The sequence below is a fragment of the Pristiophorus japonicus genome, chromosome 11 (genome assembly GCF_044704955.1).
Source record: "Pristiophorus japonicus isolate sPriJap1 chromosome 11, sPriJap1.hap1, whole genome shotgun sequence".
NCBI classification, from domain to species: Eukaryota; Metazoa; Chordata; class Chondrichthyes; family Pristiophoridae; genus Pristiophorus; species Pristiophorus japonicus.
The window spans coordinates 772,986-792,802 of NC_091987.1; the positions used below are offsets into that span (position 1 = coordinate 772,986).

Below are 19,817 nucleotides of genomic sequence, written 5' to 3' on the forward strand. Positions count from 1 at the left end.
TCTCCCGTAACATATATTAATCTATTGTACTTTACAAATTGATCATAACCAAACCTTCCGAACTCTTTCTCAGGTATCCCCATCCCAAAAGATTTCTTGCAGACACAACAGGTGCCTTTAAAACACTGCAATAACTGCTGCAATTTCCTCTCCCCCTCAGTCCGTTCACATTAATCGAGACCAATGTAATTATGGCTCCTAATAAAAGAAGTGCTCCTGATAATCCCCCCATCATGTAATCTCTGGCCCTTCCCTCCTCTTGTGCTCTTTTCCCACTTTTCAGGCAGCTGTTGCTTTCTGCAGCAGCCTCCGTCTCTTTTTCACCTCCTGTTTGAACTTTCCCTGCTGTTTCAGCCTGGTCCTTACATTAAATTTAGGCCGTGGAACTTCTCCCTCCTTCTGCCCCTCACTAACCTTTCCCTGCCCCTTCTCCCTCCTTCTGCCCCTCACTAACCTTTCCCTGCCCCTTCTCCCTCCTTCTGCCCCTCACTAACCTTTCCCTGCCCCTTCTCCCTCCTTCTGCCCCTCACTAACCTTTCCCTGCCCCTTCCCCCTCCTTCTGCCCCTCACTAACCTTTCCCTGCCCCTTCTCCCTCCTTCTGCCCCTCACTAACCTTTCCCTGCCCCTTCTCCCTCCTTCTGCCCTTCACAAACCTTTCCCTGCCCCTTCTCCCTCCTTCTGCCCCTCACTAACCTTTCCCTGCCCCTTCTCCCTCCTTCTGCCCTTCACAAACCTTTCCCTGCCCCCCCCACCCCCAATTCCATGTCTCCTTCCACCCCTGACTCCTCACTCTCGACCTCTTCTGTAATCTCCCGTCCCTGTTCCCCTTCAGATACACAATCTCCCTGAGAGAGTCCTCCGACTCACCTGGTTTCTCCAACAGTGCCACTCCCTTCGGCCTCACCTCCATCACTGACCCTCGCTCCCCGTTTCTTCTCTCTCTGGGACAATGGCTCATCTTCAAATATCTTGCTCCCTTTTGGCTTCTTTGTCTCCCCGCTCCCATCCTGCTGCCCCTTTAAGGCTCCTGCCTCTTGCATCTTTTCCTTGTCTTGCCCCCTCCGGCGGAAGTTATAGCAGATGCATTGGTTATAATCCACCAAAATTCTCTGGACTCTGGTTAGGTACCAGCGGATTGGAAAGCAGCTAATGTAACGCCTCTGTTTAAAAAAGGGGGCAGACAAAAGGCAGGTTAGTTTAACATCTGTAGTGGGGAAAATGCTTGAAACTATCATTAAGGAAGAAATAGCGGGACATCTAGATAGGAATAGTGCAATCAAGCAGACGCAACATGGATTCATGAAGGGGAAATCATGTTTAACTAATTTACTGGAATTCTTTGAGGATATAACGAGCATGGTGGATAGAGGTGTACCGATGGATGTGGTGTATTTAGATTTCCAAAAGGCATTCGATAAGGTGCCACACAAAAGGTTACTGCAGAAGATAAAGGTACGCGGGGTCAGAGGAAATGTATTAGCATGGATAGAGAATTGGCTGGCGAACAGAAAGCAGAGAGTCGGGATAAATGGGTCCTTTTCGGGTTGGAAATCAGTGGTTAGTGGTGTGCCACAGGGATCGGTGCTGGGACCACAACTGTTTACAATATATATAGATGACCTGGAAGATGACACAAAGATTATTGGGAAAGCGGGTTGTGTAGAGGACACAGAGAGGCTGCAAAGAGATTTAGATCGGTTAAGCGAATGGGCTAAGGTTTGGCAGATGGAATACAATGTCAGAAAGTGTGAGGTCATCCACCTTGGGGAAAAAAAACAGTAAAAGGGAATATTATTTGAATGGGGAGAAATTACAACATGCTGAGGTGCAGAGGGACCTGGGGGTCCTTGTGCATGAATCCCAAAAAGTTAGTTTGCAGGTGCAGCAGATAATCAGGAAGGCGAATGGAATGTTGGCCTTCATTGCGAGAGGGATGGAGTACAAAAGCAGGGAGGTCCTGCTGCAACTGTACAGCGTATTGGTGAGGCCGCACCTGGAGTACTGCGTGCAGTTTTGGTCACCTTACTTAAGGAAGGATATACTAGCTTTGGAGGGGGTACAGAGACGATTCACTAGGCTGATTCCGGAGATGAGGGGGTTACCTTATGATGATAGATTGAGTAGACTGGGTTTTTACTCGTTGGAGTTCAGAAGGATGAGGGATGATCTTATAGAAACATTTAAAATAATGAAAGGGACAGACAAGATAGAGGCAGAGAGGTTGTTTCCACTGGTTGGGGAGACTAGAACTAGGGGGCACAGCCTCAAAATACGGGGGAAGCCAATTTAAAACCGAGTTGAGAAGGAATTTCTTCTCCCAGAGGGTTATGAATCTGTGGAATTCTCTGCCCAAGGAAGCAGTTGAGGCTAGCTCATTGAATATATTCAAGTCACAGATAGATAGATTTTTAACCAATAAGGGAATTAAGGGTTATGGGGAGCGGGCGGGTAAGTGGAGCTGAGTCCACGGCCAGATCAGCCATGATCTTGTTGAATGGCGGAGCAGGCTCGAGGGGCTAGATGGCCTACTCCTGTTCCTAATTCTTATGTTCTTATGTTCTGCTCCCCAAGATATCCGACTCCTAGTCTTACTTACACTTACCCTGCTCCCTGCTCTTGCCTCCGCTCCCCTTACAGACACTAATTTCTTTAGGGCAAACCGAGTAGTATTATGGCTCGACTCTGTTACTGACCCGTGCTGCTCTCCGCTGTCTCTATCCTTTTCCACCATACTCGGTGCGTTTTCCATCATCTCCATCCTGTTATCGGCTCCGCAATTTTCTGACTCTTCTTGCGCTCTTTTCTCATTCTGTTCGCTGGTTGTGTCCTCCTCCTGCTCCACTCCTCCGGCCACTCCACTCACACCTCCTGCTCCTTCTCCCATCTCCACGTCACTCAGCGGTCTTCCTCCTCCTGCCTCACATTCACAGTGGGTGGGGCCTTTGTAACACATCCCACAGCTCTCTGCCTTGCAGCTCCGGGGAATGTTTCCAGACTTATCACAGTTACATTACAGGTCTGGACAGCTTCTTAAAAGATGGTCATGTCCAAGGCAATAATAGCAAACCTTCACCTGGTTATCATGCAGTGCCTGGAAGTACTGCACTCCTTCCATTGTCTCGAATTTCATACTGTAGGGTAATGACTTCACCCTCTCTGGGAACCACACCTTTACATATGCACCTGTGAATATGCTCACAGGTTTGTAGAGCTGTTGAGAGGGCCCCGATGGAGTGCTCTCTACGTGGGAGTCCTCCCACTATTTATTGGGGACTTGGCCTGGAGGGTGGTGCACGGAGCAGTCCCGTGCAATCAGTTTTTAAGCCGGTTCACGGGCTCCCAGGCCGCCTGCAATTTCTGCGGTCTGGAAGAGTCCGTGCTCCACGTTTGTATGGAGTGTGCGAGGTTGCGGCCCCTGTTTTATTATTTAAAGGGGCTGCTCCTCAATTTCTGGTTGCACTTCAGTCCCACACTCCTGATCTTTGGGCACCCTGTGCGGAGGGGAGCGGGTAGGTCCGAGGGCCTCCTCGTAGGACTGCTCCTGGGCACGGCCAAGGGGGCCATCAGCCGGTCCAGGCAGCGGGCTGTTGAGGGGGTCGTTCAGCCCGACTGCCTGCCTCTCTTCCGCTCTTACATCCGGTCCAGGGTGTCCCTGGAGATGGAGCACGCGGTGTCCACCGGTACGCTCGCGGCCTTCCGCGAGAGGTGGGCACCGAGGGACTGGAGTGCATCATCACCCCCGGCAACCAAATTTTAATTTGATTTTATATGTTTAAAGTTTAATTTGTTTATTGTGCCAGTTTTTAGTGCCCCCCCCCCTTTTAGCCAGGGGACACTTGTATAATTTGTGTTTCAGTGCCCTCAAAAAAATGTTTTTTTTAAAAACCAAGGGTTGAAAATGTTTGTATGTTCCCCCCCCTGTAATCACTTGAGCTATTTATTGTTTTCTACAAAAATAGTTGTAGAGCTGTTGAGTTGGGAGTGGCTTAGCCAGTCACGTGATGTTCACAAGACTCAATAAAACCCCAGCCAGTGGGTTCGGGGGATCCACAATGAGGCAGGTGGTTGTGAGCCTGGTGGATGAACTGGTCATGTGTAGTGTGATTGTTAAACCTTAACTAATAAACCAACTAGTTCTTAATAGCAATGTGTTACTATGAATTCTTAAACAAAGAACCCATGAAGCAAATACATTGCACGGAATGGGTTCCATCGGCTACCCACGTTCCTTGATAGTATCTCTGTTGCGTATGCATAAATAACTGACAAACTGAGCCAGGAGTAACATAACTTAACTTAACTGTGCTTTTATACAACCCAAATGGAGTCTCAAACTGGCATGAACCAGAATGAATACAGCAACTTGAATAGCTCCCGCAGGGTCCTAATGCCCGTCCTGTTGGCTGTAATAAATAAATAGAGTATGAACACAACAATCTCCTCTTTGTTACCGAGCAAATTTTAATGTCCTGCAACTCCAACTTATTGCTTAACAAATTTCCTCAATATAAACTGGCGTGTTTAAGAATGAGAGCACCACCTCTTCAGAATACAGCAGAGATACATCCAAGAACTTATCACCAACTTCAAGCTCAGTAACAGTCTCTCCACCTCCTCTCGGCCACTGACCGTCACCTCGATCCCAACATTCAGCTTTGGTTGGCAGGCAAAGCAACTTCCCTCTCCGCAGTCCTCATGTACCACCTGGATAATATCCCAAGCTCGTATATCCTGATCCTCGCACTGAACCATCATCGTGTTTTCTTTTTCAAACCTCCTGAGGTCATGGCCCAAATCTTTGGGCCTTTTATTCTCCCTTCCCCCAATATTTTCTCCCCTGATTAAATTCATCCTGGGAACAATGTCCTCTGAGAAGCCCAGCACTCTGGGCCATCTGGCTGATGTTTATCGGCTAAAAAGGCCCTAAAACCTGAACAAAAACAACCCAAAAACCCACCACCAACTTTTTACAAACTCACTCCAACTCCTGCAGGGATCAGCAGCACCTGCTCACTCCTAGCCCCTCCCACCAAGAGAGTGGGGACACGACACAGTATGGGTTGGCAGGCTACTCAACCATGTATAGTGTCCGAGCTCAACTCGATCCTGTCGTCATCCAACAATCGCAGCTACATGTTAAAATGTTAAAAGGATTTGACAGGGTAGTGACGGAGAAAGTATTTTCCTCCGACGGGGGAAATCAAAATGAGGGGACATAATCTTAAAATTAGAGCTAGGCCTTTTTAGGAGGGAAATGCAGGAAGTACTTTTTCACACAATGGGTCGTGGAAATCTGGAACTTTTTCCCCCAAAAGACTCTGGATGCTGGGACAATTGGAGCCTTCAAGGCTAAGATTTGTGTTAGGTTAGGGTATCAAGGGTTATGAAGCTGAGGTGGGTAAACTGAGTTAAGATACGGATCAGCAATTGAGTGACAGAGCAGGCTCGAGGGGCTGAATGGCCTACTCCTGTTCCTATGTTCCTACATGCAATCCTGGCTGATTTCTTTCCTTTGTACTCTGGAGTGCTGAGCCCAAATGTAACTTCAGCACAGACTGAAAATCCTTTTCCCGATCCATTGGTCTTCTCCTTCCACACAATATTCCCTCCTGTGGGTTGACTGACAGCCTTCTGATATCTTGCCCATAAGGTCATGAGGTGTGGATGGCTGTTTCACCAATGCCAAGCCTAAACCGGTCTTGACCTGACATGCACATAGAATCATAGCATGATACAGCACAGAAGGAGGCCATTGGGCCCTTCGTGCCTGTACTGGTTCTTTGGTGGAGCTGTCCAATTAATCCCACTTCCGTGCCCTTTCCCCATAGCACAGTAACTTATTTCCTCTTGAGGTATTTATCCAATTCCCTTTTGAGTGTTACTAGTGAATCTGCTTCTGCCACCCTTTCAGGCAGTGCTTTCCAGATCGTTACTACTCGCTGTGCAAAGATATGTTTCCTCATGTCGCCTCTGGTTCTTTTGCCAATCACCTTAGCCCTGCGTCCTCTGGTTACCAACCCTTCTGCCAATGGAAACATTTTCTCTCCAGCTACTCTGTTCAGACTCCTAATAATTTTGAACACCTCTATCAGATCTCCTCTCGACCTTCTCTGCTCTAAGGAGAACAACCCCAGCTTCTCCAGTCTATCCACGTATATGAAGTCCCTCATCCTTGGTTCCATTCTCACTTTCCAGCAAAGAACATGGATAAAATCAGGCGTGGGAACCTAGCCTGGGAACATGGAGGCCAACTCGATACATATCAGGGATCAGACCTGGGATTTTCATGCTTTGCGTGTTTTCAATCCCACAGAATGGAGTGCATTTAAACTATCAGGAAGCAAGGTCATTATCCTTGTAATTCTTTCTTAAATATATTTCCTTATTGCATTTCTGCCTTACCTTTGTAGTGTTGTCTTCTTTTCTTTACTCCCTCTTCCATTTCCCATGCATATATCTCTCTCTCTCTCTCTCTCTTCTCTCTCCATTTTACATTATTTGAGTCAGAAAGTTATGAGTTCAAGTCCCAGGAACTGGAGCACATAAATCTAGGCTGACACTCTAGTGTCGTGTTGAGGGAGTGCTGCACTGTCGGAGGTGCCGTCTTTCAGATGAGACGTTAAACCGAGGCCCCTTATGCTCTCTCAGGTGGACGTAAAAGATCTCATAGCACTATTTCGAAGAAGAGCAGGGGAGTTATCCCCCGTGTCCTGGCCAATATTTATCCCTCAATCAACATCACTAAAACAGATGATCTGGTTATTATCACATTGTGGGAGCTTGCTGTGTGCAAATTGGCTGCTGTGTTTCCTACATTACAACAATGACTACAATTCAAAAAGTACTTCATTGGCTGTAAAGCGCTTTGAGACGTCTGGTGGTCTTTTTTTCTTTCTTTTGTTTTAACAGCAAAGAGCTTTGGGCCCAGTTGACTTCCAGCTTGAGGGGAGGACAGACTGGGGAGCAGTGCCATAGATCTATGAAAAGTTGACATTGAGAGCACCAACAGTCATAAAGGAATGAGAAGAATGTGATTAACAAAGAGCTGACCTGAGAAAGAGGCAACTGTAATTCATGAAGGGTAGCCCCAGTGAGCAGGAGACGGAAAATCTATGATTCATAATGATTCGATGACAAAGTTTTTTCAGCGGTGAGTTAAAACCTGATAGCGCTGATAATGGGGCAAGATCACTCGACAGTTATCACCAAATAATCTCTTTGGCGGAAGCCATTTCCTTAGATTGGAGTACCCTTCAAATTAGGGCCATGTTGCTTCCTTAAGAAACATTAATACAAAAACAAAATACCGCGGATGCTGGAAATCTGAAATAAAAACAGAAAATGCTGGAAATACTCAGCGGGTCAGGCAGCGCCTGTGGAGAGAGAAACCAGGGTAACGTTTCAGGTCAACGACCCTTCGTCAGAACTGGAAAAAGTTAGAGATGTAACGGGTTTTTAAGCAAGTGTAGGGGCAGGGAAAGGGGGGAGGGGAGGATAGAACAAAGGGGAAGCTCTGTGATTGGGTGGAAGGCAGGAGAGATTCAGGGACAAAAGGGATGATGGTGTAAGGCAAAAGGAGAGGGTAATGGGACAAGTTAAGAAACAAAAGATGAGGCTAGGTAGGGTGTAAATGGCAGAATCATTAACAGCTGCCGTGGGAACGTCTGAAATTGTTGAAGGCTGTAAAATGCCTAATCGAAAGATGAGAACATAAAAAATAGGAGGGAGTAGATTATTTGGCCTCTCGAGCCTGCTCCGCCATTTAATAAGATCATGGCTGATCTGATCACGGACTCAGCTCCACTTCCCTGCCCGCTCCCCATAGCCCTTTATTCCCTTATCGCTCAAAAATCTCTCTATCTTCACCTTAAATATATTCAATGACCCAGCCTCCACAGCTCTCTGGGGCGGAGAATTCCATAGATTCTAAGACTCTGTCCCCTGAGTGGAACTATCCTCTCTGCATCCACCTGGTCAAGCCCCCTCATTATCTTATAAATTTTAATAAGATCACCTCTCATTCTTCTGAACTCCAATGAGTACAGGCCCAACCTACTCAACCTATCCTCATAAAGTCAACCCCCTCATCTCCGGAATCAACTTAGTGAACCTTCTCTGAACAGCCTCCAATGCAATGACAGGTATATCCTTCCTTAAATACGGAGACCAAAACTGCATGCAGTACTCCAGGTGTGGCCTCAGCAATACCCTGTACAGTTGTAGTTCTCTGCTTTTATACTCTATCCCCCTTGCAATAAAGGTCAACATTCCATTTGCCTTCCTGATTACTTGCTGTACCTGCATACTAACATTTTGTGTTTCATGTACAAGGACCCCCAGGACTCTCTGTACTGCAGCACTTTGCAATTTTTCTCCATTTAACTAATTTGCTTTTCTATTATTTCTGCCAAAGTGGATAACCTTACATTTTCCCACATTATACTCCATCTGTCAAATTGTTGCCCACTCACTTAGCCTGTCTATATCACGTTGCAGATTTTTTGTGTCCTCCTCACAACTTGCTTTCCCACCAATCTTTGTATCATCAGCAAACTTGGTTACATTACACTCGGTCCCTTCATCCAAGTCATTAATATAGATTGTAAATAGTTGAGGACCCAGCACCGATCCCTGCGGCACCCCATTAGTTACTGTTTGCCAACCGGAAAATAACCCATTTATCCCGACTCTCTGTTTTATGTTAGTTAACCAATCCTCTATCCATGCTATTATATTACCCCCAACCCCGTGAGCTTTTATCTTGTGCAGTAACCTTTTATATGGCATCTTATTGAATGCCTTCCGGAAATCCAAATACACCACATCCACTGGTTCCCCCTTATCCACCCTGCTCGTTACATCCTCAAAGAACTCCAGCAAATTGTCAAACATGATTTCCCTTTCATAAAACCATGCTGACTCTGTTTGATTGAATCATGCTTTTCCAAATGTCCTGCTACAGCTTCCTTAATAATGGACTTCAGCATTTTCCCAACGACAGATGTCGGGCTAACTGGTCTATAGGTTCCTGCTTTTTGTCTGTCTTTTTTAAATAGGGGCATTACATTTGTGGTTTTCCAATCTGCTGGGACCGCCCCAGAATCCAGGGAATTTGGTAAATTACAACCAATGCATCCACTATCTCTGCTGCCACTTCTCTTAAGACCCTAGGATGTAAGGCATCAGGTCCGCCTTTAGCCCCATTATTTTACATAGTACTACTTCATTAATGATACTGATAGAATTAAGTTCCTCCTTCCCTATAGCCCCTTGATTATCCACTATTGGAATGTTTTTAGTGTCTTCTACCGAGACAAAATATTTGTTCAACGTCTCTGCCATTTCTCTGTTCTCCATTATTCATTTCCCAGTCTCATCCTCCAGGGGACCAACATTTACTTTAGCCACTCTTTTCCTTTTTATATACCTGTAGAAATGAGCTGCTGTTCCTTGAGCTTACGTTGAGCTTCATTGGAATAGTGTACGAGGGGGAGGACGGAGAAATCAGAATGGGAGTGGGACGGAGAATTAAAGTGACAGGTGACCGGAAGCTCGGGATCACACACGGACTGAATGGAGGTGTTCTGCAAAGTGGTCACCCAATCTCCGCTGGGTCTCCCCAATAAATTGAAAGAAGTACAAGTAAATCACTGTTTCACCTGGAAGGAGTGTTTGGGGCCCTGGATAGTGGGAAGGGAGGGGGTAAAAGGGCAGGTGTTACATCTCCTGTACTTGCACGGGAAGGTGCTGTGGGAATGGGAGGGAATGCTGGGGGATGATTGAGGAGTGGACCAGGGTGTCGTGGAGGGAGCGGTCCCTTCAGAATGCTGAAAGGGGAGGGATGGGGAAGATGTGTTTGGTGATGGGATCACGCTGGAGATGGTGGAGGGTGATCTGTTGAACGTGGAAGCTGATGAAGACAAGGGGAACCCTGTCATGGTTCTGGGAGGGGGGGAATGGGTGAGAGCAGAGGTGCGGGAAATAGAACAGACACGGTCGAGGGCCTTGTCAACCACGATAGAGGGGAATCCTCGGTTTGAAGAAAAAGGAAGACATGTCAGAGGCACTAGTGTGGAAGATGGCGTCATCACAACAGATGTGACAGGGACGGAGAAACGGAGACGGAGATTATACCCAAAAAATTATACCCATTGTTATGCTGCGATTATACAACATCAATGGTGTGAGACTGGTAACTGCCGAGTCAGTGGTGGTCAGCGGTAGTCCCTTTGCCTCTGAGGTTTGAAGGTTGTGGGTTCGAGTCCACTTCAGAGACTGGAGTTCAAAACGCTGGGTGACAATCCAGTGCAATACTAAGAGAGTGCTGCAGTGTCGGAGGTGCCGTCTTTTATTCCCTTACTTTATGCAAAATGTTGTTACTGTAGAAAAGTCCACTGAGCCTGAATGATTAATGGGGCCTTTCACCCCCTTCAGTCGAAATTATTTGGATTGGGTTCCCCTTTGTCTCCACCCCATGAGCGAATAGCCGCTCTCCCGGCCAAGTTACGGCGGGAGATCGGGAGAACCTTGGTGGAAATTCCGCCCTTTAAACCGGGTTGGTTTTTGCACGGTCTTCATTGATAACCTCCTCTCACAAAGCAGTTTTTTCTTCCTCGTTTCAGATATCACCAAGCACCCGAAGATTTGTGGCCAGAGTCGCTGTATCAGCACAGTCTTAGTCAGTTGAAATATGTCTTTCCTCACTTACCCAGTAAGGCGTTACCAACTCAAAATTGTTTTGCTTCCACTTTCTTTTCGGGAGGGTATTCCTGGATAAGTTTCTACCCTTTTTGTTGCAACTTTGCCCTTCTTCTCTCTGGCCTGAGGTAGAATCATGGGGGTAGAAATTGCACCTCACAAAACAGGCACAACCAGGGCCTGTGCCCCAAGGACAGCTGAAAAACATCGGACCAGCTTTGGCTATTTTTCAGGCAACACGAGTAGCCACCTAAAACAGGCATTAGGCCCCCTTACACTTGTACACAAGGGGCCTAGAGTCTGTTTTAGTCACCCTCTGCTAAATCGCAGGAGCGGGCCCTATTCCACTTGAGATTCTTAAGCGGACATGAGGGCCTAGGCAGTGACCGCCACTGAAAGGTAAGTTTTAAAAAGAGAAAAATTATTCCTGTCAGGAATGCTCTCCCTGACTCCAGTGTATTATGTTCAGAATAACTCCACGAGACTGTGTTGTAAGCTCAAACCATTGTGACCTTGGTCGCTTTAATGAAACTCCAAAGTGGGGAAGTAGCCTGGTGGATTGCCTTTTATACCTGCTTGCCCAGGGTGCACAGGTGACCCTTAGGTCTCCCACAGATGTGCCCCCTAGTGGCAAGTCTTACGCATTGGTGAGATTTGCATACATAACATCACTCCCCCCCCAAAGTCCTATGTACAAGTTATTTACAGGTTGAGGCGATCTGGTGCTCTGGGTTCCCGGGTCGATCGCCTGAGTTGAAGCCCTGGAATGGGTGAGTGGGTCGGATCATTGCTGTATGGCAGTGTGGCTGGTCTGGTCGGACTGTCGGGCATGGTGGGTTCATCTCCGTGGTTGACCGCGAGGTCGATTGCAGGTTGGGTGTGTGTCGGTGGATCATAGATGGTAAAGTCTTCTTCAAACTGTTCTTGGTTGTCAGTGAATCGCAGTTTGGTCTGATCCAAGTGCTTTCTGCACGTTTGCCCATTCAACAGTTTAACAACAAACAGTCTATTCCCCTCCTTGGCTAAAACAGTGCCAGCAATCCATCTGGTACCATGACCGTAATTGAGAACAAACACAGGATCATTAACCTCAATGTCACGCGATACAGCCGTGCGATCGTGGTATACGTTATGCCAGTGCTGCCGGGTTTCTACATGATCATTGAGATCCGGGTGGACTAAGGAGAGCCTGGTTTTGAGTGCTCTCTTCATTAACAATTCTGCAGGGGAAACCCCGGTGAGCGAGTGGGGTTGTGTCCGGTAGCTGAGCAGGACCCGAGATAACCGGGTCTGCAAGGAGCCGTCCGCTACGCGTTTCAAGCTGTGCTTGATGGTTTGGGCTGCCCATTCCGCTTGACCATTGGAAGCGGGCTTAAATGGGGCAGCCCTGACATGCTTAATGCCATTGCAGGTCATGAACTCGTTAAATTCCGAGCTGGTGAAACACGGTCCATTGTCACTAACAATGGGTGGCGAACATGGCCCTGAGGCTTTCAATGGTGGCAGTGGACGTACATGATGACATTATTATACATTCAATCCATTTAGAGTAAGCGTCCATTGCAACGAGAAACACCTTTCCTAGAAAGGGGCCAGAAAAATCTATGTGGACCCTGGACCACGGTTTGGAAGGCCATGACCACAGGCTCAGTGGGGCCTCCCTGGGTATGTTGTTCAACTGTCAGCAAGTGTTACATTGGTGTACACATGATTCCAATTCGCAGTCAATGGCGGGCCACCAAACATGCGACCTGGCGATAGCCTTCATCATGACTATGCCTGGGTGGGGACTGTGTAGGTCGCATATGAACGTTTCCCTGCCTTTTCTTGGCAAGATCACGCAATTCCCCCATAGGAGACAATCCGATTGGATGGACAATTCATCCTTACGTCCGTGGAACGGTTTAATTTCATCTTGCATTTCCCCGGGAACCGCCGACCAGCTCTCATTAAAGAAGCAGCTTTTTACTAGTGATAGCACAGGGTCTTGGCTAGTCCAGGTCCTGATCTGTGGAGTCGTGACGAGTGACCCCTTGCTCTCAAAAGCATCCATTACCAGAAGCAAGTCTGTGGGTTGCGCCATTTCCACCCCGGTGGTGGGCAATGGTAGCCGACTGAGGGGATTAGCGCAGTTCTGTGCCTGGTCTGTGACGGATTACATAGTCATACGCAGACAATGTTAGTGCCCATCTTTGGATGTGGGATGAAGTATTGGTGTTGATACCTTTCCTTTCTGAGAGCAGTGAGATAAGCGGTTTGTGGTCGGTTTCGAGCTCGAACCGGAGACCAAATAGGTATTGGTGCATTTGCTTAACCTCGTATACACATGCTAACGCTTCTTTCTCAACAATACTCTTAAAGTCTTGGATAAACCTCTGGACACATATGCAACCAGTTGCAGTTTGCCTGACACATTTGCTTGCTGTAACACACAACCGACCCCGTACGACAACGCATCACAAGCTAGTACTAAACGTTTACATGGGTCATACAATACAAGTAACTTGTTAGAGCATAGCAGGTTTCTGACCTTATTAAAGGCTGTCTCTTGAGATTTACCCCAAACCCAGTTGTCACCCTTGCGTAGCAATAAATGCAAGGGTTCCAGTAATGTGCTCAACCCCGGTAGAAAGTTAACAAATTAGTTGAGGAGTCCCAGGAACGAAGGCAGCTCCGTCACATTCTGTGATCTGGGTGCCTCCGTCTTGGAGTCCGTGGGTCTGATGCCGTCTGCCGCAATCTTTCTCCCCAGAAATTCGACCTCTGGCGCCAGGAAAACACACGGAGCGTTTCAGCCTGAGTCCCATTCTGTCCAGTCGCTTTAGAACCTCTTCCAGGTTGTGCAAGTGTTCAGTGGTGTTGCGACCAGTGATCAAGATGTCGTCTTGGAACACCACGGTGCATGGAACCGATTTCAGCAGACTCTCCATGTTCCTCTGGAAGATGGCCACAGCCAAGTGACTCCGAAAGGGACATCTGTGGTACACGAACAGTCCTTTGTGTGTGTGGATGTACGTCAATTTGTTTGACGGTTCAGCCAGCTCCTGTGTCATGTAAGCAGAGGTTAGATCTAGCTTGGTGAACGACTTTGTCCCTGCTAGCGATGCGAATAGGTCCTCCACTTTAGGTAGTGGGTACTGGTCCTGAAACGAGACTCGGTTGATCGTTACGTTGATGTCTGTCCAGCTCAATCTCGACTTTCTCTTGCATCATATATGGGACTGCTTGGGCCTTGTAATGAACGGGCCGTGCCCCAGGAACAAGATGGATCTGCACCTTGGTGCCTGTGAAGTTGCCGATGCCTGGCTCAAATAACGCCGGGAATTTGATTAACACCTGGGTGCACGAGGCATCATCCACCGAAGACAGTGCTTTGATGTTGTCCCAGTTCCATCGGATCTTTCCTAGCCAGCTTCTGCCGAACAACTTTGGTACAATCCATAATGGTAAATCATGCACCCTTCCGTCATATGATACTTTCACTGCCGCACTGCCGATAACAGGTATGAGTCCTTTGGTGTAAGTGCGCAGCGTTGTGTGAATCGGGCTCAGTTTTGGCCTCTGTGCCTCGTTGCCCCACAGTTTCTCAAAAGCCTTCTGGCTCATGATTGATTGACTCGCCCCCGTTCCCAATTCCATGGAGACTGGAATGCCGTTAAGTTTAACTTTTAACATTATGTTGGTGGCTTTTGGTGGTGAAGGTGTGTACCCCATACACTTCCACTTCATCCTCAGGTTGAGTTGCCTCTCCTGCTCTTTCAGCATGATCCTCGCTGGATCGGTCGTCCTCTGCTGACTCTGCCACGTGGTGAGTCAGAGATCGTTTGCACATTCGCTGGAGGTGCCCCTTGTTCCACAGCCCTTGCACACACAGTGCTTGAATCGACATTGATGGGCTCTATGACTGCCCCCTGCAGTGCCAACATGGTGTTAATGGATATGTATTCACACCCCACAGCGGCCTCTGCAAATTTTGTTACACTACACTCTGTCCCCTCTTCCAGGTCATCTATGTATATTGTAAACAGTTGTGGTCCCAGCACCGATCTCTGTGGCACACCACTAACCACCGATTTCCAACCCGAAAAGGACCCATTTATCCCGACTTTCTGTTAGCCAGCCAATTCTCTATCCATGCTAATACATTTCCTCTCACTCCGCGTACCTTTATCTTCTGTAGTAACCTTTTGTGTGGCACCTTATCGAATGCCTTTTGAAAATCTAAATACACCACATCCATCGGTATACCTCTATCCACCATGCTCGTTATATCCTCAAAGAATTCCAGTAAATTAGTTAAACATGATTTCCCCTTCATGAATCCATGTTGCGTCTGCTTGATTGCACTATTCCTATCTAGATGTCCCGCTATTTATTCCTTAATGATAGTTTCAAGCATTTTCCCCACTACAGATGTTAAACTAACCGGCCTATAGTTACCTGCCTTTTGTCTGCCCCCTTTTTTAAACAGAGGCGTTACATTAGCTGCTTTCCAATCTGCTGGTACCTCCCCAGAGTCCAGAGAATTTTGGTAGATTATAACGAATGCATCTGCTATAACTTCCGCCATCTCTTTTAATACCCTGGGATGCATTTCATCAGGACCAGGGGACTTGTCTACCTTGAGTCCCATTAGCCTGTCCAGCACTAACCCCCTAGTGATAGTGATTGTCTCAAGGTCCTCCCTTCCCACATTCTTGTGACCAGCAATTTTTGGCATGGTTTTTGTGTCTTCCACTGTGAAGACCGAAGCAAAATAATTATTTAAGGTCTCAGCCATTTCTACATTTCCCATTATTAAATCCCCCTTCTCATCTTCTAAGGGACCAACATTTACTTTAGTCACTCTCCGTTTTATATATCTGTAAAAGCTTTTACTATCTGTTTTTATGTTTTGCGCAAGTTTACCTTCGTAATCTATCTTTCCTTTCTTCATTGCTTTCTTAGTCATTCTTTGCTGTCGTTTAAAATGTTCCCAATCTTCTAGTTTCCCTCTAACTTTGGCCACCTTATACGCATTGGTTTTTAATTTGATACTCTCCTTTCTTTCCTTGGTTATCCACGGCTGGTTATCCCTTCTCTTACCGCCCTTCTTTTTCACTGGAATATATTTTTGTTGAGCACTATGAAAGAGCTCCTTAAAAGTCCTCCACTGTTCCTCAATTGTGCCCCCGTTTAGTCTGTGTTTCCAGTCTACTTTAGCCAACTCTGCCCTCATCCCACTGTAGTCCCCTTTGTTTAAGCATGGTATGCTCATTTGAGACACTACTTCCTCATCCTCAATCTGTATTACAAATTCAACCATACTGTGATCACTCATTCCGAGGGGATCTTTTACTAGGAGATCGCTTATTATTCCTGTCTCATTACACAGGACCAGATCTAAGATAGCTTGCTCCCTTGTAGGTTCTGTAACATACTGTTCTAAGAAACAATCCCGTATGCATTCTATGAATTCCTCCTCCAGGCTACCCCGTGCGATTTGATTTGACCAATCGATATGTAGGTTAAAATCCCCCATGATTACTGCCGTTCCTTTTTCACATGCCTCCATTATTCCCTTGATTATTGCCCACCCCACCCAGAAGTTATTATTTGGGGGCCTATAAACTACGCCCACCAGTGACTTTTTCCCCTTACTATCTCTAATCTCCACCCACAATGATTCAACATTTTGTTCATTAGAGCCAATATCGTCTCTCACAACTGCCCTGATATCATCCTTTATTAACAGAGCTACCCCACCTCCTTTCCCTTCTTGTCTATCTTTCCGAATCGTCAGATACCCCTGTATGTTTAATTCCCAGTCTTGGCCACCCTGCAACCACGTTTCTGTAATGGCCACCAAATCATACCCATTTGTAATGATTTGTGCCGTCAACTCATTTACTTTATTTCGAATGCTGTGTGCGTTTTGGTAGAGTGTTTTAAGACTAGTTTTTAGAAACATAGAAACATAGAAAAAAGGTGCAGGAGTAGGCCATTCGGCCCTTCTAGCCTGCACCGCCATTCAATGAGTTCATGGCTGAACATGCAACTTCAGTACCTCATTCCTGCTTAAGATTTGAACACGGATCGCTGAATTCAAAGTTCAGGGTGCTCACCATTACACCACTGAACCAACGATGCCTACTGGTCAAGCACCCTCATAATCTTATACGTTTCGATAAGATCACCTCTCATTCTTCTGAATTCCAATGAGTAGAGGTCCAACCTACTCAACCTTTCCTTATAAGTCAACCCTCTCATCCCCGAAACCAACCTAGTGAACCTTCTCTGAACTGCCTCCAAAGCAAGTATATCCTTTCATAAATATGGAAACCAAAACTGCACGCAGTGCTCCAGGTGTGGCCTCACTAATACCTTGTATAGCTGTAGCAAGACTTCCCTGCTTTTATACTCCATCCACTTTGCAATAAAGGCCAAGATTCCATTGGCCTTCCTGATCACTTGCTGTACCTGCATACTATCCTTTTGTGTTTCATGCACAAGTACCCCCAGGTCCCGCTGTACTGCGGCACTTTGCAATCTTTCTCCATTTAAATAATAACTTGCTCTTTGATTTTTTTTCTGCCAAAGTGCATGACCTCACACTTTCCAACATTATACTCCATCTGCCAAATTTTTGCCCAATTACTTAGTCTGTCTATGTCCTTTTGCAGATTTTTTGTGTTCTCCTCACACATTGCTTTTTCTCCCATCTTTGTATCATCAGCAAACTTGGCTACGTTACACTCAGTCCCTTTTTCCAAGTCGTTAATATAGATTGTAAATAGTTGGGGTCCCAGCACTGATCCCTGTGGCACCCCACTATTTACTAATTGGCAGCCCGAGAATGAACCATTTATCCCCATTCTCTGTTTTCTGTTGTTAGCCAATCCTCTATCCATGACTCAGAGGGATCCCTGCAGCTCCCTACTTGGCAGCTCCCCACTCACTGAAGCTCAGCTCAGGAAATGGCGAGGGGGGGGGGGGCGAGGGGGTGGGAGAGCAGAGCTTGAAGATGTGTCTGGCGCATCGCGGGGCAGTGAACATCAGTGTGGTAAACGGCCGATGAATGGATGGCTCGACTGCTCATCTCACAGAAAATTATACCTCTGCTATAATTATAAATATTTGAAAAATTAAGGAGGAGAAGGAAATTGACACTTAAATTCTTTTCACATGAACACCTTTTTTTTTCAGGGAGAAGTTCTATACATGGATCCGAACTATTCGCCCAATGCTCAACATGTATTTCGAGGGCAATCATCTTTTATGTACAACCCGCCATCGTTGAATCCCTACGTGCCTCCAACTTACGGAAGCCAATCATTCAATCAGAACAGTTTTGTTGCTGTGCAAGGTAAGGTACACACATCTTGTTCCTGGGTTAGTCTCTCTAGCAGCGCTTGGTGCTCGACTCAGATGTGTGTATTTCTGATATGATAAAATGGACAGGGGACTCTTCCAATCTCGCCCTGGGCATGAGACATTCTCGTGTGCCTGGCTGATACAGTAAAATATGTTGTGCAGTAGTTATAGTGTGTGAACAAACCATGGAATGGAGACTAACCAAGGCTGGCATTTGAGTGCAGTACAGAGGTCGTGCTGCACTGTCGGAGGTGCTGCACTCTCAGAGGTGCTGTCTTTCAGGTGAGGTGTTAAACTGAGGCCCCGTCTGCCCTTCAGGTGGGCGTAAACAATCCCACGGCCCCATGTAGAAGAACAGCAGGGGAGATCTACCTCCCTGTTTCCTGGCCAGTAATCCGGTTTCCGCCCCTGCCACAGTACCGAAATGGCTGTCATCAAAGTCATAAATAACATCCTTTGTGACTGTGTCCAAAGATAAACTTACCTTCCTCGTCCTTTTTTGACCTGTCTGCAACCTTTGACACGGTGACCACTCCATCCTCCTCCAACGCCTCCCCACCGTCGTCCAGCTGGGTGGGACGGCACGCGCCTGGTTCCATTCTTATTTATCTAATCATAGCCAGAAAATCTCTTGCAACGGCTTCTCTTCCCACTCCCACATCGTTACCTCAGGGGTCCTCCAAGGATCTATCCTTGGCCCCCTCCTATTTCTCATCTACATGTTGCCCCTTGGAAAACACAGCGTCAGTTTCCACATGTACGCTGATGACACCCATCTCTACCTCTTCACCACTTCTCTCGACCCTGTCATGGTCTCTAAATTGACACACTGCTTGCCCGACATCCAGTGAGCAGAAATTTTCTCCAATTGAATATTGGGAAGTTCTAAGCCATTATCTTCAGGCCCCACCACAAACTGCGTTCCCTAGCCAGCGACCATCCCTCTCCCCAGCATCTATCTGAGGGTGAACCAGATTGTTCGCAACCTAGGTTTCATATTTGACCCTGAAATGAGCTTTCGACCACATATCTGTGCCATCATAAAACCGCCTATTTCCACCTCTGTACCATTGCCTATCTCCATTCCTGCCTCAGCTCATCTGCTGTTGAAACCATCCATGCCTAGACTCCCACATTCTACCCTACATAAACTTGAGGTCATTCAAAACTCGGCTGCCCGTGTCCTAACTTGCACCAAGTTCTGCTCACCCATCACCCCTGTTCTTGCTGACCTACATTGGCTCCCGGTTAATCAACGCCTCGATTTCAAAATTCTCCCTCTTGTTTACAAATCCCTCCAGGCCTCACCCCTCCCTATCTCTGTAATCTCCTCCAGCCCCACAAACCCCGAGATATCTGCACTCCTCAAATTATGCCCTTTTGAGCATCCCTGATTATAATCGCTCAACCATCAGTGGTTGTGCCTTTAGCTGACTAGGCCGTAACCTCTAAGCTCCCGAAACCTCTCCACCTCTCTACTTCCCTTTCTGTCTTTAAGATGCTCCTTAAAACCTACCTCTTTGACCAAGCTTCTTATGTGGCTCGGTGTCAAATTTCTGTCTTGTAACCTTACTGTGAAAACACCTTGGGAGGTTTTACTACATTAAAGACGCTATATAATTACAAGTTGTTGTTGTTGTAGATATTCAACCAACATCACGAAAATTGATTATCTGGTGATTATATAACATTGCTGTTTGTGGGAGCTTGCTGTGTCCATATTGGCCGCCGTGTTGCCCACATTACAACAGTGACTATACTTCAA

The 19,817-nt window shown here is 46.8% G+C and overlaps 1 protein-coding gene across 1 annotated transcript in view; it reads left to right on the forward strand.

Moving 5' to 3' along the window:
• The first annotated feature begins 11,752 nt into the window (after window positions 1-11,752).
• The window catches only part of LOC139276388 (transmembrane protease serine 2-like), a 125,643-nt gene continuing 117,578 nt past the window's right edge, over window positions 11,753-19,817 (forward strand). Inside the window, exons 1-2 of the mRNA XM_070894313.1 lie at window positions 11,753-11,872; window positions 17,885-18,044. Of these exons, the coding sequence (XP_070750414.1) occupies window positions 11,753-11,872; window positions 17,885-18,044 (280 nt within the window). The remainder of the gene's footprint in view (window positions 11,873-17,884; window positions 18,045-19,817) is intronic.